At 32.6% G+C, this 23,511-nt stretch overlaps 1 protein-coding gene and 1 long non-coding RNA gene across 3 annotated transcripts in view; one reads left to right on the top strand and one right to left on the bottom strand.

Moving 5' to 3' along the window:
* LOC108724184 (uncharacterized) overlaps positions 1–6,899 on the bottom strand; it is a 17,898-nt gene extending 10,999 nt beyond the window's left edge. Inside the window, exon 1 of the long non-coding RNA XR_001936680.1 lies at positions 6,795–6,899. This is a non-coding gene — a long non-coding RNA (uncharacterized lncRNA). The remainder of the gene's footprint in view (positions 1–6,794) is intronic.
* On the top strand, positions 2,621–23,511 carry GlcT (ceramide glucosyltransferase). Of its 2 annotated transcripts, XR_001936679.1 has the most exons (4): positions 2,621–3,135; positions 3,191–5,032; positions 23,120–23,266; positions 23,395–23,511. XR_001936679.1 is itself a non-coding variant. In XM_018450405.1 (3 exons), exon 2 carries the CDS (start codon positions 3,826–3,828, stop codon positions 5,020–5,022), a length of 1,197 nt encoding a protein of 398 aa, XP_018305907.1. In that variant the 5' UTR covers positions 2,621–3,135; positions 3,191–3,825; the 3' UTR covers positions 5,023–5,032; positions 18,205–18,235. The 2 variants fall into 2 exon arrangements, 1 of the variants encoding a protein (XP_018305907.1); XM_018450405.1 differs by lacking the exons at positions 23,120–23,266; positions 23,395–23,511 and adding an exon at positions 18,205–18,235.

Here is a 23,511-nt window from a genome sequence, read left to right as displayed (position 1 = left end):
GCCGAGCCTGTGGAGAGAACGAAAATTATGAAAATTTATGATGATACAGCATGAAACAGAGGTCTCGTTGAAAAATATCGTACATACTATTTACGTAAATATTCAGTTCACTCTCTACATATAATATAATTCTGTATAATTTCTTTTAGCAATATGTTGGCATTACCTCTAAGTTTATAGCGTGTCCATCGGTGGCTAATACAGTTAGTAGTTTGCAGTGCATCGAATTAACTATTGCCTGGCAATAAACAGGATGCTAGTTCAGCCCAAGCTACACTGTAAAAAATTTTGTGTAAAATTACAACTATTATAGTGGGTAATTTTGAGACCCACTATAATAGTTGTAAATGTCTATGTGTTTGTAAATTTGTAATATGCAAATAAAAATAATTTCTTGGTTTGTAACTAAACAGATTGTGGAAGTACAATTACAATGTGTATAGGAACGATAATATGACAATACATTTCGCACTATTATATATTATTATACATTTAACATTATACATTTAACAGCAATACGCAAAAAATTACTGTTATATTACGTAATATTACTAAAATTTGGATAATTACAGAAAATATTCAAAATATCCTGCTATTTACGTAATTTTTTATATAAAATAAGATACATTTACACAATAAAAGCAAATTTACATATAAAGAAATGTACTTTTCTTTGGATTTTACATAAGAAATATTTTAATTGTACTTGTACATCTTAATTGGCTCCATCATTGACTTGATTTCTTTATCTTGCTTTTGCTTAATACGAGCGAAATCTATACTTTTACTTTCAAATTTACATAATTTTTATGGAATTACATAATTTCTGTAAAAAAAATTGCATGATTTTTTTTATACAGGATTTTTATACAGGAGGATTTTTTACAGGACTAATCATGTAATTTTTACATCTATTATATGTGTAAATTTACCAAGTTTTTTTACAGTGTAGATGCACGCTCGTTGCTCAAAGATTTCCAATGAGGTCTAGAGATCTTGGAGGCCAAAATTTAACTGTATGATGTCTGAATGGTCCTCATATTGAACTCTGGTAATCCTAGCGGTATGGTTTGGATTGTTATCTTCCACGACGACAATCCTGAGGTGATCTTGTTCGTTATAGCATCTTCGTACTCTGGGCAGCATGATTCCATCTAGAATGTCCACATACTGCTCAGCGATGGTAAAATGTTGTTCTACTCGTATCTGGTATTGTCGATTCTCCAGACGCGATAACGACTGTCTTTGTCAATCAAGAAAGTTTTCTCATCGAATATTTTCCTACGTATATCATATTTCACCTAAGACAAAACACCAAAATATATCGAAAATTGAACTTAATAGGCAAAAATATTTTAGACGAAAGTTGTACGTGGTTTGAGGGGGGACATAAGATGGCAACATTATTTCGACCTTGGCATTGTTAAGGTCGGGGTGAATTCAGGGCACTTTGAATTTTTTAAATGGAACTCATATTTCATTGTATATTTTCGTAACTTACCTCTACAGTTTTCCAAAACACTGTAATAAAATTTTTTTTATTAAGTACTTTTCGAGTCAATATTTGAAGATTACAATATCATCAGTGTTAGTATTATTTAAGGTGTTTGACCAAAAAAAGCTAAAACTTCTTAAATGTTGTTTAGGATCATGATCTGGATAACATTTGTCATGTCAAGGTCATTAGAGATTGCTTCTCTTATTTTCATTTTTAAGATTTTTAGTGCAAAATGAAAATAGGAGGAACAAGATCCAATGACCTTAATCTCGCAAATGTCATCCAAATCATCTAAATCATAATTCTGAATAACATTTAAGAAGTTTTAACCATCAGTTAGACACCTTAGATGATATTAATGCCAGTGGTACTGTAACTTTCAAGCACTATATTTTGAAAAGTACTTAACGAAAAAATATTTTATTATAGTGTTTTGAAAAGCTCTTGTGGTAAGCTACAAGAATATGCAATGAAAAATGGGATGTTCCGTTTAAAAAATTCAAAATGCCCTTGCCCTCACCTCAACATCACCCAAGATCAAACTAATGATACCATCTTCCGTCCTCCCTCAAGCCATATAACTTTTGTCTGAAACATTTTTGCCTACCAGGTTCAGTTTTTCGATATATTTCAGTGCTTTTTCTTTGGTAAAATACCTTGTATATATTATAATAAGGTATATAATGTACTGTGAATTATAACTCATCGATATAATGTATAACTGGCAGAAATATGTACAATACATATTTGAAATAAAAAATTTCTATTAATTAAATTATTTTTTATATATAACAAAATAATATGACAAAAAGCTATGTATATAAGCAAAAATCACTGCTTGAAAAGATTTGCGTACTTACTAGCATAATACCAACATTTTGAGATACAAACTACTTGAACACGATGTGCTGTCACTGTATTTGTCAGGTGCGGAATGAACTGGATATCATAGTGGATAGCATGCTGTTGCACACGTGCATGCATTATGCCGGCATTACACAAACATTTAATTATTATCTGAATTAATACGTAGAAATTTTTCAATCAGTTTTATCGACTGCTACAAAATGTGAATCGTTACAGTTTTAGAAATCGAAAGTAAATGTAGGCGGCGTTTGTATCTGAAAACTATTCTGTAGTTTTCTACTCTGTTCGTTATCCGGCTATCCAACTAACAGCAGAAACGGCTTAGTTGAATAATACGATAAATACGATAAAATTTTTTAAAAAATAGTATCAGATGAAAGTTCGATTGGCGGTCCTTTGAGTATTACGAGATATATTTGTCGCAAAACGCTCAAGAGTGGGCTTGCTGTAAGTTTGAGCGAGCAGAGCTGGGCTGGATTCAGCTCCTTCTAGTCACGCGTTCCACGAATCGTTGCGTGCGTGCTGCTAATCCGAATCATCGACACGGGGTGTTTTTCTTTCGATAATTAAAAATAATCGAGAAACGATACGCATTAAGTGTATACACATCAATACGAGAGAATGCGCGTCAGAGAGAGAGAGAGAGAGAGAGATATTAGTGAGTCATTCGTGACGAAATAAAGGTGTTGGTTTCTACGTATGATGAAGAAAGATGAGAGAGGGAAGGTTAGTCGATGAGACGCGTCATTGCGCGCGTCGCATCTGGTCAGGTACACATCTCTACCACTCTCTTTCACTCTCTTGTTTGATTCGCGTAACATAAAGCGCGGAGAATAAGATAACCAAGTTCGATTCGAGCGACCCGAGAACGTCAAAGAGTTATGACAGTGCACGATTTGTCAGTGTCGATGGAAAGGAAGAGTATCAATGTTATGAAAAGCGGTCGCGGGGAATAGTGACGTATTTAGGGCGACTGGTGAAGTCTGTAACGACGATGCGATCCGATCACGGTTTAACTATTCCGTTTGCTCGTCGACGGAAGATAAATTCCCATCCTGAGCAAGAAGCAAGTTGCCTCAACACGGATCAGTCGCGCAGTTGACGCGCTCGTCAAGGTGCGAGTCAAGGAGGTTACCGTAGTTTAAGCGAGCTGGAGTGGACCGGAGCGTGAATGTGTTGCAAGAGGCGAGCACGTTGCCGCCGCCGTCGTCGTCGTGGTCGTCGTCGCCGTCGCCGCCGTCGTACTGTGAAAACGACAGTGATGCTCGATCAGTAGGGCGCGTCACTTGACGTGGGACGAAGATTCCCGTGATGTGTCCGCACGAGGGTGTCCGGTCGAGGCAAGAAGTAGTGGAAAGAAAGCAGGGCAAAAAGAAGGAAGGGGGTGCCGCGCCGGTTTGAACACGCCGGCACGCTAGATTGCGGTGGCCTAAAGCCCTCGCTCTCTTGTTCCTTGGAAAATGAACTCCATGCTATATACTCTCTACGGGTTCGCGATATTTTTCATGATATTCTGGTCGGGTATGTGGGTGGTTCACGTGCTGGCATTGATTGCCGGTCGTTGGAAGCTGCATCGGAAGATGAATCAGGCAGCGAGCTACGAGACACCGCTGCCAGGAGTATCCGTGATAAAACCCCTGATGGGGGTTGATCCAAATCTTTTCAGTAACCTCGAGACCTTCTTCACCATGGAATATCCCCGATACGAGCTCCTATTTTGCGTCGAGGATGACTCCGATCCCGTGCTGATGTTGGTGCGCAAGCTTGTTGAGAAGTATCCGGAAGTCGAGGCCACGCTCTTCGTCGGTGGTTGTAAAGTAGGGGTGAATCCAAAGATCAACAACATGCAACCGGCGTACGAGGCCGCCAAGTACGAACTTGTGCTGATCAGCGACAGTGGCATACGCATGAAGGAGGACACTCTACTAGATATGGTCCATCATATGACGGACAGAGTGGCTTTGGTTCATCAGATGCCGTTTACCTGCGACCGCGAAGGTTTCGCCGCCGCGTACGAAAAGATCTTCTTCGGTACGGTGCAGTCACGGATGTACCTAGCTGCGGATATGCTCAGGATAAACTGTCATACCGGTATGTCAGCACTCCTGAAAAAATTCACATTAGACGAGGTCGGTGGTCTAAAAGCGTTTGGCATCTATCTCGCAGAGGATTTTTTTTACGCGAAATCATTGACCGACCGCGGCTGGCGCATCACCGTCTCCTCGCAGCCGGCGCTACAGAACAGTGGCCATTGCGCGGTCGATTCCTTCCAAGCGCGACTACGACGATGGGCTAAATTGAGGGTTGCAATGCTGCCTACCACCATTGTTCTCGAACCGTTGAGTGAATGCCTCGTTCTGGGTGGGTTCGCTTCCTGGGCGGCCAGCGTCCTGTTCGAGTGGGATTCTCTAGTTTTTTATTTGGTACACATACTCTTGTGGTTTATGTTCGATTGGACGTTACTGTGTGTAGTACAGAACGGTCCGCTGCCTTTTAACAAACTTGAGTTTGTGTGCGGTTGGTTGCTCAGTGAAATCACGAGACCGTACCTTTTCCTTCAGGCTGTCTTGGATCCTCTCATACAGTGGCGTTCACGTGTTTACAAGCTCAAATGGGGTGGCGTCGCGGAGGAAGTTAAGGCGAAAGTCAAATATTAAAAATTCATGCGTGAGTGTATACGTACATGCGTACGTGTTAGGTTAAGACACAGAAATAGAGCTGGCGTTTTTCTTTTTTTTTTTCCTTTTTTCAACTAATAAGCGCGTATATATGTGAGGTGTTCTAATCATTATGAGATATTTTGATCTTTCTCTTAGTTAATCTTTTGATAAAATTTATAGTATTTTAATTTATAATTGTAATAAATCAAAGATAAAGACAGCGGATATATGCTAAGAAGTTAAACGAGAATTAACAAATTTTTGTTTTACACTAAGGGATTTGTCTTGAAAAATTTGTCATTCTCCAAGTTATCAAGATATTGATAATTTGAATAATTTCTATTTAAAACTATACATATTATTAAAATTATATAAAAAATAAATATCTTCTTTTCTATTGACTTTTTTTATTAGGAAGACAGTATGCCATGCTTTCAAATTCGATGAAATTTTTAAGCTATTAGGTTTGAAAGAGAAATACAATATAGACAAAGATCTTATATTGTGCATTTTTGAATTTTTAAATAACTGTCATTCGGATAAACTAGAATTCTGTTGCACATGTTCTTTCACTATACATTCGGTACATAATCAAGTGAGCGTGCGTTAATTCAGAAAACGTTGGAAAGAACACACAATGACATTTTAATTTTACATACTATTCAAATAAGAGTACAGATTGAAAAATTTCAGAATATGGGGAGCTCAATTCCAATCGTTCTATAATAGGCTTTCTACAATAAGCCATAACCTAAGCTTTAAGTCTCAAGCAAAAAATTGGCCAATCACAGTCGAATGTGAGAAGAATAATCGTTTATGATTGGTCAATTTCTTACGGCTTAAGACATAAAGATTAAGTTACTTGTGGTTTATCGTAGAAAACCCATTATAGAAAGATTTTACTGTTTCACCCTAATAGCACAGATATCGCACGAATGATTCCGTACTTATACTATTATCATACGTACCGTTGCACACATACCAATAACGTTTGTATAACAATCTGTGTAGTTTATCATTTGTCGTTTATTCTTAAGCTCATACTCAGAATATATAAACTAAACTTTGATTTTTGTACAAATTATCTAATAACGTCCCGTATAATATCCCGCATACGAATTTCACGTTCATTCTCCAGAACAAACTCAGTTCAAAGAAACTGAATCATAAGCAAATGCAAAAATGCCATCTATGTATTCTTAGTACTCTACTAGTCTACTGTCATGGTGGAACTTTCACCATGTTCTTAGTGCTCGAGTATCACGATAGAAATCGATTTTATCCTTGTTAATTGGCAAACAAGGATATAATGATACTGTGTTACACCGTATCATCTGTGTTTCTTGCTGGAAAACATTCTAAGGGCTATGACAGAGAACGAGATGTAACGAGACGTAACGAGACGTAGTCGTGACGTGTGATAGGACAGAGAAAAACGTAGAAGTAGCAGTCGTGATTGGTCGGGAAAGTGTTTCTACGGGCTATGGCAGAGAACGAGATGTAACAAGACGTAACGAAACATAGTCGTGACGTGTGATAGGACAGAGAAAAACGTAGAAGTAGCAATCGTGATTGGTCGGAAAAGTGCTTCGATCTCGAAGACTAATCACGACTGTGATTTCTACGTTTTTCTCTATTTTAGTTCACGTCACGATTATGTCTCGTTACATCTCGTTCTCTGCCACAGCCCTAAATATAATATACAAATGCGCGCGCGAAGTTGTATATGCGTGCTTATACGTGATATTTCATATAACCTTTCTATAGACCAAGCCTGTCCAATTTGTGCTCCGGAGCCAAAACGCAAAGCCATCGACGCAAAATAATTCAATGTGAGTAAGATTTTAGGAACTATAAAGTGTTGATAAGCGTCATTCAGATGCGTATTGACACACACTTTACAGTCCCCTAAATCTTATCTACATTAAATTTTTTGCGTCGATGGCTTTGCGTTTTGGCTCCGGAGCTCAAATTGGACAGGTCCGCTATAGACAATACTGCAAATTATCGATAGTACATAACCTAGTTGCATGCTGGTACCGTTCACAGAGAGAGACCGTAATTGTACTATAAGCACACTGCGGGACATTTTTAGTATGTACCAGTAACTAAAATACGCGAGACATAGGAACTATCTCAGTATGTACTATAATACGTTGCAGTGCGTATTTCGAACGTTCTGAGAATGAACGCAATATACTTTTTATATATCCCGCGGAACCTGCTCAGAATCAACATGTGCTGTTAGGGTACAAATTAATGTTCAGAACACCTCGTTTTAGAATAGAATTTCTCGAGTAAAAATTTGGATATACGTTCTGCGATTTTCAAGTTATGATGTGTTTTTCAAAAACGTTCAAATTTGTTTAATGACAAATCTCTCTTATGAAAATTGTTATTAAAAAGATGAATTTAATTCAACACTTTATATGTATATAATATTATTAGTACCATAATAAATAATAAAATCTGTAAAATAAATAAAATAAAATTTTTTTTGTATTTATCCTGAAACATTGCGGATTAATAAAAAATTGTTTAAACAATGTCCGCACTCTTACATGAGGAATTCTAGCTTAGATTATTATTTCACTTGTAAAATTAATTTTTCAAATTTGTTGATTGACTATAGGACAAAGAATTTCTAAAGATTTGAGAATTTCTCCTTCCGCAGCCAATCAACGCATTTGAAATTATTGTATAATAAATAGAGTAATATCTTTATAACTTTCTGTATGTGTAATTATCGGTACGCGCGTTTTAAATTTATTATGAAGACCAATTTGTCTACCTTTATTGAATACATAACAAATAAGAGATAAAGCCTGTAACGGTCGAAGCTAGATCTTAAGTGCTTAAATATTTCCATTTGAATACTACAGTCATATGCAATACATATAATTATTTGAATTGCGCGTCGAATTGATTTTTCGGATTTAGAAACGCAACTTAACTATTGTAGTAATATCACAAATTAAATTGATAAGCAATTTAATAATTTGATATTCAATCAGGCATCCTATTAGAAAGATCTTAATATGCTGAAAAACTGTGAATAAATTTATTACGAAAAATATTATCTCGAGAGTCGAATCCGGATTTCTCAGTATTCCGTGTGAGCGTCTTAAGTCTCGTCTAGATAAGTCACAGCTCGCAAATCGCATTCGCATTCGCATTTGCGACATCCAATCAGAAATACGGTAATGATACTAATGACTGATTGGCTGTTGCGAATGCGAATGTGAATATATTTTGCGTGTTGCAATTTACCTAGACGGGACTTTAAGTCTTTAGACTATTTTAACAACCAAACTCTCGTACGGAATGCTGAGAAATCCAGGTTCGACTCGGTCCGGCCGAGGTAATATTTTTCGCAATAAATTTATTTACAATAATAAAAGGAGCTAAAAGCCAACGCTAGTTCTTGATAGTTAATATTTAATGTCTTTCAAATTTTTAACAAACATTTCATCTTTAAACTGGGACCTTTTCAATGTTAATATATAAAAACAAAACCTACCTTACATACTAAGTCTAATATTAACATGAAAACAAATCCTACCTTATATAATAAGTCAAATATTAAAAATGGTTTGAATATTACAAATTAAAGTTCTTCTAAGTATGCGATGAATATAATTTCCATGCATCACTGTCATTTCTTCATTAATCAATTTATTTTAATAGATATCAATTTTAATCTAATGATCGGAATTCTCGAACTAATATACGTTTCCAGTGAATCGACCTAATTTTAAAATTATGTAATTAATATTTAAGCTTTGTATCTGATCTGGCATTGCAGAAAATATAAATAAATTTGTTTTTATGTTTTAATATTGGTAGATATAAAGATAGGTTTTGTTTTTATGTATTAACATTGAAAAGGTCCTAGTTTAAGGACGAAACGTTTGTTAAAAATTTGAAAGACATTAAATATTAGCTATCAAGAACTAGCGTTGGCTCTTAGTCCTTTTTACCTTTTATTATTGTTTTATTCAATTGAGCCTGATAATTCAGTTCTTATTAATTTATTTACAGATTTTCAGCATGTTAAGATCTCTCTAATAGGATCCCTAATTGAGTATTGAATTATTAAATTGCTTGTCAATTTAATTTGTGATATTACTACAGCAGTTCAGTTGTGTCTCTAAGGGTGGTTAACATGATGCTATAAATGCTTTGAAGAGTTTTTTTATTCAATTTGTAAAATTCTTTCTTCTGATTGGTTCATCAAACGCTTCAAAGCATTTGTAGCGAAACTTTAGCTACAGCCTAAGTCCGAGAAATCAATTCGGCGTGCAGTTCAAATGATTACGATATGTAGTATGTAAATTCGACATGAGAATATTTAAGCACTTAAGATCCACTTTCGATTGTTACAAGCTTTATCTCTTACTAACAAGTAACGATTCAGCAATGTTACCAGCAAAGCTTAAAACGTAACGGAATCAATGATTTAGTCAATTTCTTGACGATTTCATATTATGTAAATTATAATAGAAAAAGTCAATAAAACCAATAAATGATATATTAAGACCGTATAATGTGAATACACAATCGGTATTCACATAATATGATCTTAAATATGGTCTTAATATATCATTTATTGGTTTTATTGATTTTTCTATTATAATTTACAAAATATGCAGTCAAGAAATCGATTAAATCATCGATTCCGTTGCGTTTTAAGCTTTGCTGATGACATTACTGAATATAAATTTAGAAAATATTGAAACAAGATAGATATGTGTCAAATACATTTTTTATGTATATGAAGTATATACATTCCAAAACTGAGAATAAATATTTTAAACACATTCTTTGTAATATTCTAAGACGATAAATCTAATATGAAAATTTCGAGGCTAGGAAAGTTTTCAAATAGGAGAAGAATTTAAAAATTACGAATGACAGGACTAGAATTTCGTGCGCTCAAGAATGGAAAGATGATCGGTGTGAATTGTGAAATGCTGAATTTTCTTATTATCAAAGGCATGAAGCATCTTCACATTGACTAACTTGCCATTTCTAAGCGCGCGAAATTCTAATCTTGTCATTCATAATTTTTAAACTTTTCTGATTTAAAAACTATTATAGCTTCGACATTTTCGTATTGGACGTATTGTCTTAAAATATTACAAAAAATCTGTCTTTAAAATATTTATCGTCAGTTTTGGGACACCGTGTATATATTTGCGTATATACCGATCATATTATATTATCATATTATCAACAATCCGCCATATATATATAAATATATGGTATATATATGGCGGATTGTTCCATGTCAAATCGGCCACCCCCTCTCGAAAACTATATAAAACCAAACTTGTAGGGTACCAAAATTTAGGTTGAAGCTTCTAGTTTCCGATGCCACTTTAAAAGCTTCAATTTTAAAAAACATAAAGTAATGTATGACCATGATTTCGTTTGTCCAATCTCTACTATTTTTTGAAAATAAAGGACAATGATCATTTTCAATGTAATTTTGTATGCTGAATGTAAATGTGAAATTAAAATTAACCAATAATGTTAAATAAAATTAACCATGCTTGAATTGCGCGGAAAGTAGCCAAAAAAATCAAAACATTTTTCGTCATAATTATTTTCTCTTTGCAACATTTAGTTTCTATTAGTATCCACTTTTGAAGAATTGATGAAAATAATTGTATTCTTTTTAAAGAATGCTTTTTTTTTATTAATACGGCATTTTTATGAAATTATGTATTGCATAAATACATATCATTTGTCAACACTGATTTTTAATAGTTTGTTATGAAAAAGGCAAAAAGCTAGCTTTCTGCGTTCATATAAGGTTAAGTTTGTCTTTGGATTACTTCTCAAAGCCAGCATTACTTTTTCTTCTTTGTATCTTTTCATGTTTATTTGTTTATTGAAAATTATTTATGCTTCAATTTTATAATTTAATTTTTATTCTTTTAATTAAAATTTTTTTTTTTTGTAATCTAATTTTAATTTTTTATTGTAACACAAATACTTTTATAATGAGTTGCGCGAATCTTAATACTGAAAAGTCGTACCATATTAAACTTAAAGATCTTTTAATAATTAAGTCTTTGCCTCTTACTGGTATAAATGCACGTTTTTATATGTTAGGGATAGTTTCTGTGTTTTTAAATCGACTTCAAAGAGACCTTGCTATTTTTTTTATGTTCTTTGTTACTGAAAAATAGAATTTTAATATTTGAAAACTTCCTTTCTACCTAAACAAACAATGTCTCAAAAGTTAAAATAGGGGATATGCTTCTGAAGTGAAGAAACTAACTCAAGTTTGAGTTAATTCCACTAGGACCGAAAAATATGATAGACATAACCACCTAGTACCTTCATGATTTATGACAAGTCAACGCTGTCGTATATGCCATGAGTTGAGTTAGTTAATCTATTTATGACCTATTTACGTTGAGTTAGCTGATAGCAATAAAATCGGAGAAGTAGTAAGAAGTAATTTCGCAAAATTTTACGAATTGTGAGACGCAATACGTTTTATTAATTTATACTAAAATTAAATTTACTTAAAGTTACAATCATATAAAATTATCGTGCGATTTTAAAATGCGTTATCGTAAATTAAAAAAATTTAACTATAATTATTTAACTTATTCACAAACATTATTATTACATAATTAACAGAATATTATTAAAACAATAAAAATTGACATAAACGGCTATAAGGAGTAAAGAAACATTTTATTGTTCGAATATCGAGGAATCCGTTAACTAACAAGGGAAGTTTCACAACTGTCCGGAATCGATTTGATTCTCCATGAAATATGTTGTTAAACACGAAAATCTAAGAGCCGTATTTTTTTATACGTGCGCTAACTCATGTTTAAGGGGTGAAACACCCTGTCGAAAAAAATGATATTTCTATTTCGAGCCGAATACCGTCGGAAGTATAAAAGAGAGAGAGAGATGGAAAAAAATTTTTTTAAATAAAACAATTAACAAAAAATTAAAAAAAATTTTTCTTCACAACATTGAAGCACTCTTGAAACCGTACAACTTTTGTTAAAAAAATTTTTTTTCGACTTTGCATCGTCATGTGAGAAAAAGCAGAGCTTTCATTGGATGTTGCTCGTCGCTTATCACTTATTGCGTCCAGTGTGCAGTGAATACATCACGCTTGGCAAAAGACAACACGATAACCAATTAGACTCTTCCATTGTCTCTTGCCACGCGTTGATGCATCCTATGACGTGCAGGTCATAAGCTACGTTTATACCGTGCGCTTAGTCGCGTTTATAGTGCGCGACCTATACGATAGGTGTCTTTGTTTAACCTACAGAATAAACAAGGACATCTATTGTATAGGCCGCGGCCTAAATGCACGGTATAAACGTAGTCATTGAGTATCTATAAGTTATATTTAATTTGATACTAGACAGGAGGGTGGCCTATTTAAGGTGGAATGATCCATATACATAAAAAATATAAAATTTCAAATATTATTCACAAGAAAATAAACTTGGCCAAATTGATCCGTACAATATGTTGACGCGTCAGCCAATAAAAGAAACATTTAACATTTTCGTTAAATATGTTCAATATAGTGCAATGCTTTTTGTTTAGGCTATTTATTTATTGGTAGAACCTCTCTATTCTATTATATCATCTTTTTAATATTCCCTTGTATATATTTTCTTGGAACATAATCTTCTATATAGATTCTTCCGATTTATTAATCAAAATTTGGTTGAAAAATTGATATTAAATGTTAGCAATAGGAACGGTGGCCATATTTAAGGAAGCCTAATATATCTATTGTTTAAATTGGCCTTAGTTATTATCATCAATGAAATATTACTAGAAACGCTTAATCCGGTATAAATTTTTAAAACTTTTTCTGTTTTGTTTCTGTCTTGTTATGCCAGAACACCGACGAGATGTTACTAAAGACGGCCAGTTTTATGAAAGTTTGTGTTAAAATTTAAGTGATTAATAAGAATTTTACTGGACCGTTGAAAATTGGAACTGGACATTTGAAAATTGAACAATAAGAAATAAAAGTAATGGCCATAACAGTCAAAGCTAGATCTTTAATGCTTAAACAATTCAATCTGAATTACTATATATATTATACAGGGTGTCTCATTTTAATGTCCCAGCTAGAGACGTGCAAAATGTCGTAACTTCAGGCTCAAGCTCGACTGAAAAATTAGAAGTTCGAACTCTGTCAGGTTCGAGCTGCTGTCTAGTCTGAAGCTCGATACGGTTTAAGATGTTTTGAATTGGGACAGTTAATGTTTCTTGAAATCGATATTTTAAAACAATAGCATCGCATGAATATAAGATGTGTTCAAAAAGACGTTATTACTATTATTAGTGCTATTGACTGTGTACTGTCTCGAGCCTGAACGGCTCAAATTCATATTGAACCTCTCGACCCTAATAAGCTCAATAAGCTGAACTCAGGTTTTTTTCTTCCCCTTTTCAATTTCATTTGTCCCCACTTCGCCTAGTAGAACATCAAGTCTGAGAAATATAGAACTATCGAGCTCGAGCCCGAGTTGAAGACGTTTCGCAGACCTCTAGTCCTAATACAAATAATTTTTTTATTTTTGATCTTGGAAAAAAATGTTTCAGACAAAAGTTGTATGGCTTTGAGGGGGACATAAGGTGTCATTAGTTTAACCTTGAATAGTTGCTTGAAGGTCACGTGAAGGTCACCTTCAATTTTTTAAATAGGAAAGCCCTATTTTTCATTGGATATTCTTGTAGCTTACTTCAAGAGCTTTCCAAAATACTACAATAAAATACTTTTTCATTAGGTACTTTTTTAGTTATGATGCTCGAAAGTTACAGTACCTCCGGCATTTAGCATTATCCAAAGTGTCCGACTGACAGCTAAAACCTCTTAAATGTTGTTTAGGACCATAAACTGGATAATATTTATCAAAATCAAGGTCATTGGAAGTTGTACATCTTATTTTCATTTTTACGTTAAAATGAAAATAAGAGGAACACCTCCAATAGCCTTGATCTTAACAAATGTTATTTAGTTCATGAATTCATGATCTTAAACAACATTCAAGAGATTTTAGCCATTGGTTAGACATCTTAGATAATGCTAAATGCCGGCGGTACTGTAACCTTCGAGCATCATAACTAAAAAAATACTTAATGAAAAATATTTTATTATAATGTTTTGGAAAGCTCTCGACTCGTTGTTAATTTCCCGGGAAATTTAAATATAAAGTTGGGAAAGAACCTATCTTTCCCGGAATTTTTTCGAGGAAAGAACCCAGAACTAGGAAAAAACTTTTTTTTAATGTAAGTAATTATAAAAATATCAAAGTGTTATTACTAAAATTTTTTTAGCACTTTTAAAGCTCAGCATGAAAAATAAAATACATTAAACATTTAAAAACTGTTAAAAATAGATATAAGCTTAGAATAATGAACATTATCGTGAAGATAGAAACGTGCAGGATAAGAAAATTAAGAAATTACAAACCAGAATCAGAAAATTTCCATGTTAAGTATCAATTATAAGTAATTTTATTTTGTTATTATAAGTAATTTTATATAGAGTATTATATGTAAATGACATACAAAAATCTTAAAACAACAAATATTATATTATAATGCAAATCAGATATTAAACTTTGAAAGTTGAAACACTTGAACTTAAAACACATCTTTAATTTTACTTAATAATACTTATAAGTATTTCACAGCATTTTTCTTTGCTAAATAATAATAATTTTATTAAAAGACTAGCTGCTTTGTACTCTTATTCCAAAGTATTGGAATTACTAACAATACTAACTGACGAATCACTAGAAATAATATCATCATTATCATCATATGCATAATTGTCAGGAAACTCAAAGGACTCTTTGTCATTATTCTGTTCGCCTTCCTCTTCGTATTCCAAAAGTGGTATTGCACCGAGTTCGAAGATTACTTTTCTCCTCTTTTCAGAGCTCTCCTCACGAGATAAATGAAATAAATTTTCTTTTCTCAATACTCGAAGATTAGCTTTAACAGCCACCAACTTTTCGGTTCTTTGATTGAGGAGTTTGTTTCTTTTCTTTGAATGTATGTACTCATAATCTGATCAAATACGTTCACAACTTGCAGATGATGGGAGAAGTGACAAAAGGCGCATTGCAATAGGATAAACCGGCTGCTGTTGACAAAATCCATCCCACCATTTAATTGGATCACTGCTTCTTACTGTTTTCCATAAAATATCATTTTGATAAAAATCTTTCTTGGTTCTAGTAAATTCTAAATTACTTTATCTATATTAAGTTTGAGAGTAGTAGCAATGTTTTGAATCACTTGTGTTGCAGCAAGAATTTCCATGTCACTTAATTCTTTTCCACAGAAGTTAGGATCTAAAAAATAAGTTGCTTTGTGTATATCTTTCATTCCGTACTCCATACGATATTTGAGAGCCTTCTTAATTCTTGAGATATCATCAAGAGAAAAAGGCGATTCTCTGATATTATTTTCGATGATCTACTTCTAATATTCATAAATATGGCAACTGTATGGGATAGCTTTGCATCATCAGCTTCCACGAGCAAGATTCCATCCGCTACGGGCTGAAGGAATTTAATGACATAAGTCAAGTCTGACCAAAATCCTATGTCATCTAAGATATAGGTACGAATATTACTTGGAATATCCAAATCTTCTGAGAGAACAGTCTCTTGTAATGCTCTTTTATTTGCTTGGATGGACTTAAATGTTAAATATGCACCATTAAATCTTGTAGGAGATGGTACAACCAGACTAACTACATTACCGCCATATTTTTCCTTCTGCTTCTCTCTAAACACAGTCATAATTAATATTTTTTTTTAATCGTTAAAATGGCTTTAACCTTCTGCAAAAGAGTCTTTAATAGGTTTGTCATCATAAAATTCTTAAACAAAAGATTTAGACAATGTGCCCCACAATCAATGGCATAAATATGTGTACATATATTTGGCTAATTTCCAAGTAGCACGCATAGCACTAGCATTATCAGTGACTATAAGCATAACATGGGTTGATCCTAATTTTTCAATCACAGAAATCAATTGATTTGATATATAAGCAGAGTTCTCTCTTTGAGTACCAGGTTCAATACTTTTGAAGAAAATAGGGTGTACCAAGGACAAAATTAATTAATGCTTCAGATCTACGATTTGTCCAACCATCACTCATTATAGTCAAAACCAAACCTTAGATATTTTGAGCGAAGCAGATTTCATAACGTTGTCATACTCATTATCAAGTAATTTTCCACCTAACTGATAACGAGAAAGTGGCTTATATGATGGGCGTAGCTTCTTAAATGCTACAGTCATATCTGATCCCTCAAATAAAGAAAGAGAATATCCCGATGCATATACAGCTCTTGCAAATAATTCGTCTAAATTGTCTTTTTCAATTTTTGATATAGAATGCAAAAACGATGACAGACACATTTTTCTTGCCTTCTTAGTAGGTGGGACATCTAACTGATCCTGCTTATTATGAGCCAAGACTTGCTGATTAGAGAAACTAATATTAATGGATGAATTTGCACTGTTGTTCCTATTGTTCAACATCTGCTCATCTTCAATAATTTCAATACTATCACATTCATCCACATTTATTGTTTCTTCACGAAAGTTGGTATTCTCTAAAGTTAAAAAATATGGAATAAATATTAATGTCAAATACAAAATACACATAATATAGGATCAGTGCAAAAGTTCGTGCCCGATTTATTATTCAAAGTTCAAACAGCTGAAATTTTGTTTAAAATAAACGAAATTTAAATTTGAAAAAGAGTTTTAAAGTTCTTTCCCTTAAAGCGTGGGAAGAAACGTTTTTCGTTCCCGTTCTTTCCCAGGTTTTTTCCCTCCCTCGCAACACTACTCTCGAGGTAAACTACATGAATATGCAATGAAAAATAAGGGTTTCCATTTAAGAAATTGAAGGGAACCTTCTCACGTGACCTTCAAGCAACTATTCAAGGTCAAATTAATGACACCATCTTATGTCCGCCTCAAAGCCATATAACTTTTGTTTGAAACATTTTTTTCTAAGATTAAAAATAAAAAAGTTATTTGGAGTGGGACATTAAAATGAAACACCCTGTATATGCACTTGCATATATACCATATTTGTAGTCATTCGAACTGCGCGCAGAATTGGTTTTCCGGATTTATAAATTAAATTACTGTAATAATATTACGAATTAAATTGACAAGCAATTTTAATAATTTGATTCTCAATCAGGCATCCTATTAAAAAGATGTTAATATGCTGAAAATAAATTTATTGCGAAAAATATATTACTTCGACCGGGAGTTGAACCCGGATCTCTTGTAGGTTCTAAAGGCTTAGAACGCTCATACGGAATACATATTTTTTTTTTTTTAAAACCTACTGAGACCTTAGTAATATTAATATTCTTTGCAATAAGTAATCGATATATGTATGGAAATGTCTTTCTTTCAGGCAACGTATAATATAAATAAGAATTTTACTGGACCGTACATTTGAAAATTTAACAATAAGAAATAGAAGTAATGGCTGTAACGGTAAAAATTAGATCTTTAATGCGTAAATAATTCAGATTGAATTATATACATAGTGTGTCTCAAAAGTTCGGCAACAGTTGAGTATCTCGGAAAGTATACATTTTTAAGAAAAATGTTTTAGACAAAAATTATAGAGCTTAAAAAGCTCTATTTAATGATCTTATCCGTTTGACCTTAGGTGGCGTCGCCAATGTCAGGTCAAGGTCATGTCGATTTTTTTTTAATGGGACACCCTATTTTTGATTCCATCAATCTAATAGCCGATGTCGAGTGCTTTCCAAAACATTATAATAAAGTTGTTTTTCATTGAGTACTTTTCGAGTTATAAGGCTCGAAAGTTACAGTACCGCCGGCATTAGTATTACGCAAGGTATTCGACCGATGGCTAAAACTTCTTGAATGTTGTTCAGGCCCTGGATAATATTTATTAAGATCGAGGACGGGAGATTGTTTCTCTTATTTTCATTTTTGAACTGAAAATTCATTTTTATGTAAAAATGACAAGAAGCATAAATGCCTCTTTTACGTTTCGTTGTTTCAATTTTTCGCCTCCTAGAAGCTTCGTTTACGCTTCTATTACTCTCCCATTACATTCGACTTACGCTCCGATTTTTATTTTCACCAGGGCAAGTACAATTTTGGAACGGTGAGTGGCTGCCTTGACAAACAATGTCCCAGGTATAATTTTCGTTGTATCTATTTATCTTTTACTTATTGGATTGCAAGCAAAATGCAAAATTGCTAGTGACCTAGTAAGATCTAGTTCTAAGTAAATTTATGTAACATTTTTATGATAATAAGGTTGCTTTTACTGATTTATTAAAATTATATTATTATATTGCGTTCTATACTGAACTAATTTAGAACCGATACATTTATACATATATAATGGACATCAATTATCTAGACATCAACAATCTAAACAGCGATTCGTTCTAACAATCGATGTGCAAACAAAAATTTATTATTGTATTTTTACTTTCATGTTTACGTTTAAATTGTACACTCATCAGCTAAAGGATTACAACACTTTTTCCAATAGATTTCAGAATGCAACCTGCTCACCGAGCGATTGGTTCTTACTTATGGATCAGATGGATCTAACTATTTACGTTCAACCACTCTAAATATAAGACTAAGTTCCGAAATCCTTCAAAAAATAAATCTTGCAATCTTTTAACTGATGAGTGTACAGCCACAGAAAGGTTGAAACACTTTTTTCGATAGATTTCGGAACTCAGCCTTACTCATAGATCGTAGAGTGGTTGAATGTAATTGGTTAGATCTATGAATAAGAGCCAATCACACAGTGAGCACGCTCTATTTCAAAATCCATGGAAGAAAGTGTTGCAAACTTTCTGTGATCCACTGTACATGTTTAATGCGTCGTTTACATTTTGTTTTTTCTTCGTTTATTTTTTAATTTTTTTCTATGCTAACCTTGGTGAAAATTTTTCTCAGAATTTTTCATATAATTTTTCAGAATTTCTATATAATTTTATAACTTTCTCACATTTTTTATACGAATTGGAACACTTCTCAGAAAATCTACATCTTTTCTCAGAATTTTTCATATAAGTATGTTAATTATGAAATGGCGTAAAGTTTCTTAGATCTTTTATAAGTATAATTTCTGATGAAATGTTATAAAATGTAAAAAATTTTAAAATTATGGGATGAGAAATCTCGAAATATTTCAGAATTCACACGTATGAAAAATTCTGAGAGATGTAAACTTTCCCAATATTTTTGAGTATTTCTGAAAAATATTCCAATTCGTATAAAAATTATAAAACAAATTTTCACCAGGGTAATCCATAATGAGTGTATTGATTTCTCGATGTGTCTTGATAATTGATATCTATAATACGTATTTACGGCGCATCTTTGTGATTTTTTGAAGACTTTTATAATGAGCTTGTTTTTGTGTGTGTGTGTGTGAAGTTAACACATTAAGTCTTATAGTTTTGATTCTTGCTTTATTTTGAAGACTAAGAGTTTTTCATAATTTATAACAGATTAGTTTTTTGTAGCTGAACTAGTGTACACTTTTGGAACTTAAAGCGAAATATGTATGTTTAATATTTGGCGAAAGCGAAAAAAGTTCTAGTGCAATCTAGTGCAGGAATAAAAAACACATTTAATAAGAGTTCTGTTCAATGACAATGTGAAATTTAATACCTTTTGAATATCAATAAAAAGTATCACTCTATTTTTTAATTTTAGGTTTCAGATTATTATTAAGCGGAACTCTTGTTACAAATTATAGGAAACTTTTAGTCTCTTCAAAAAGAAACGGAAATTCTGGTTTAGAACTATTTTTAATGTTCGGAGTGTTAATTTCATACATACCTTGTTTTTAGTAAGTGCGAAGTTTATTATGCCAGGTCAAATAAATAAGTTGCATTAAGAAGACAACATTAATTGAAATTTGGATAATATACTTAGAGTAATAAGAATCCTGTTTAAAATCTGCGCGAAATTGTAAGTTGTCGTTAAAACATCGAAAATGATAGACTTTGTATACATTGTTACAATGCTTTAGAATAAAGCAAAGCTACATATCACGCTAAACATGTTTATATTTAATTCAATTTTTTATGCCAAAGTTATTAATAATGATGTTATTATATTTTATATTATATATCGTACCTACAAACCAATATATTTATATAAACGGTTTATTATTATTTTAAATGTACAATGTGTCATGGAAGTTCAACATATTGACTAAAGACTGAATGGCTTAATTAATAGATATTTTGAATAAAACGATTCAAGGAGTACTTTTTTCCTGCTTACAAATATATCGAGGGATTGTACCGAATGATTACAAATATACAATATAATTACAAGATTTGTTAGTTTTGTATGCCTACATTGAACAGTCGTTAAATTGTTATACGAAATTTTAATGATTCTTCATATATTCAGTACACAACAGGAATTTTTTCGGACGTAATTGTGAGATTTAGGTCCTATTTAGGTAGAATTGTGTCCGTGACACAATGAAAAATACATGCAACAGGAACTTGGAATATAGATTTCAATCTACCAGAAACTGCTAAATTGATATACGGATTCTGAGATGGAAATTTATTCCTAAAATTAACGAACGACCGTGTAAATGAGAACATAAATGATAGGAAACGCCAATAAACGGTCAAAGATTTTAGATGTTTCAAATGATACGATATATATTCTTTGTTGAATTGAAATATTTAAAATATGATTTTAGAAATTTATCTCTATTGCCTGTGATTTTTATTGTGTCTGGGTCTTTAAGCCCGACTCAGATTACAGGTTGACTATTATGATTGATGATTTTCTGGTTTTATTTTAACCAATCAGTAGGCCTATTCTGTAACTTTTTTAATTAAATTTTTAATTAATTTTATATTAGACAATAGTTTCATAGCAACTGTTTAATATATTTCAGTTTAATTTCCGACAATTTAAGTATTCTGACAATTTAAATATTCTGCTAAAGACATTTGATTAATGCTAAATACTAAAGACATTATGTCCCTATCTCCGATTGCGGATTGATGATTAACGGTTGTCTGGTATTTCAGCCCGATACTTCAGCCAATCACGATTGGCAACGAACCTATCATGATTGATTGAAGTAGAACTGGAAAATTGTAATAGTCAATTCATAGTCTGATACGGACTTTACAGTGATTTTGATCCACAGAATTAAATGTATTCATCAGAGTTATTAAAAAAATTGTCTCAGTTTCTCAATCATTCACGGATTCGATTTGTTTTGTATGATTTCGTGCAAGATATGATTGATACATTGATGAATTTTAATCCTAAATCCATTTTAAATCGTAATCTTATCTATAATAATAAAGCTTGTAAAATCGAGCGAAATATAAAAAATACGAAAGATGCAAATGAAAAGTTTCGCGTGTTCTACTATTTCACTTCTTTCTTTTTTAAATAAAATACTCATATGTATATTTTTATTGGCATGCATTTTTATAAAGAATATTCTAAAAACTTTATCGCGTGGGAACCTGAATAATAAATAATGTGACAGTTATTTTATCAGCTATACCATAGAATTTTATATACTCGCCTACTAAGTGTAAGTGATGATAAAATGATATCGCATAGATATCGATAGCGAAACACCGAGTTACTGATTATGTTTATACGACACCTTTAATCGGGTTTAATAAGATAGTTATAAAGCTGGTCAAATATCCCGAGTAGAACGAAAGCGTTGAGAAACTGTTGAAAAAACGTTTTTCCGTAAAATAACAGTTACAAGTGTCCTCGTAGGAAACGTTAAAAATAATAATTGATTAAAATCACTATATAAAACTATTTTAAAATGTTTTTTTTAACCTAGTAAAATATTTTCATGTATAATTAATCCAGTTTTATTGCTAAAATAAATTTTATTAATTAGTATCACACATTCTTAAATATACATGACAAATTAATAATAAAAGAAAATAAGTATATTCAGGGAAAGAAATTCGACTTTACGACTGTTTCTCCAAATTTTCACCTATCCAAGCATATCTTGACTTTTATGATCGTACGAAATAGGGTTGCCACATCAAACTTTTCGAAACTGGAACTTACCGGTCAAAAACTCCGAACATTTCACTTGAAATCCCGGATGCATATAAAAAAATGCATGTAAGTTGATCAGAATAATAAACAAATGATTATTTCACAATTGTTCATTAGTGGTACTAAGTTAATGTAAGAAATTGACTAATCATATATAGTCGATTATTCTCCTCACATTCAATCGTGATTGATCAGTTTCTTACAGCTTAAGGATTACTACTTCTATTGTAAGTCCGGATCTACAATAGGTATTTTAAGCCGTAAGAAATTGACCAATTACAGTCGGATGCGAGGAGAATAATTAACTGTGATTCGTGAATTTCTTATGACTTAAAACTTAAAAACCGGGTTAAGTCAGGACTAATACAGAATAACGCGGGAGAGTCAAAGTAAAAAATTTAGAAGATTCCCTAAAACTTCGAACGCCTTTGGAAACCAAAAAAACAGAACTCAAATCAGCTAACTCAGAGCATCACCTGGTGGTAATTCCGGGAACTTTTTGATCAAGGTGGTATGTTCTATATCTGTGAAAAATTGAGCAATAAAATCAAGTTGTCGGATTTGCTTTATCCGCAATTTCTGACGGAAAGTATAAATTAATGGTTTATGACCAGTTCTGATGATTATTTTACATCCCTCCAGAAAAGATCGCATCAGATTGGACATGGTTCGATTGGACACGAGCAACTCATAACAATTAAGACTAGAAAATCTCTAGGCACCCGGCCGCTGTGATTGATGGTGTTCAATCAAACCGTGGTCAATCAGGATCCTCCCTTTTGAAAATATTTAAAATATTTAATGGCTAAATAATAAATTCCTGAAAACTTTCAGTAAGTATTATAAGAACGTTGAGAATTATTTAACTTTTTCGAGAAAAAGGCAATATTAATTCCATCAACTATCGATCTAGTAATGCACCAACTGCTATATCAGAAACATTACAGGTTAGAATAAGAAGGACGGAACTGGATGAGTTAAAGTTGTGATTTGCAATAGTTCTTCCTTACAATTACTGAAGGCTTCTTCCGTTTCAAGAACTCATCGAGGGAACTAAACTTCTGTCACGTTTCCTGTTATCCTTGAGAAATTCTGTAAGTATAAAGCTTGATAATTAGTAGCATTTTAAAGACATCTTCTGTAATAATTAATAATGAAATCGTCTCAATTTAAGAAGGGTCTTAGGTTTTTATAATTAACAATTGCTTTCACTTTTTCACAGAAGTCGGCTTGGTTCCCTGACTAGAAACTAAATATCTAAGAAAAAGGAGTTCAAAAATGCCGAAAAGACATTTAGAAATATTTATCGTTAATCCACTGTGTTGAAGTCGTTCAAAAA

This window comes from Mycetomoellerius zeteki, unplaced genomic scaffold (assembly GCF_001594055.1).
Source record: "Mycetomoellerius zeteki isolate Tzet28-1 unplaced genomic scaffold, Tzet1.0 scaffold28, whole genome shotgun sequence".
NCBI lineage: Eukaryota > Metazoa > Arthropoda > Insecta > Hymenoptera > Formicidae > Mycetomoellerius > Mycetomoellerius zeteki.
The sequence above is the reverse complement of the archived record's forward strand: the minus strand, read 5'-3'. Positions and strand labels throughout refer to the sequence as shown.

Bases quoted from the DNA above. Each gene is read 5' to 3' on its own strand.
- GlcT (XM_018450405.1), top strand. From the start codon at position 3,826: ATGAACTCCATGCTATATACTCTCTACGGGTTCGCGATATTTTTCATG.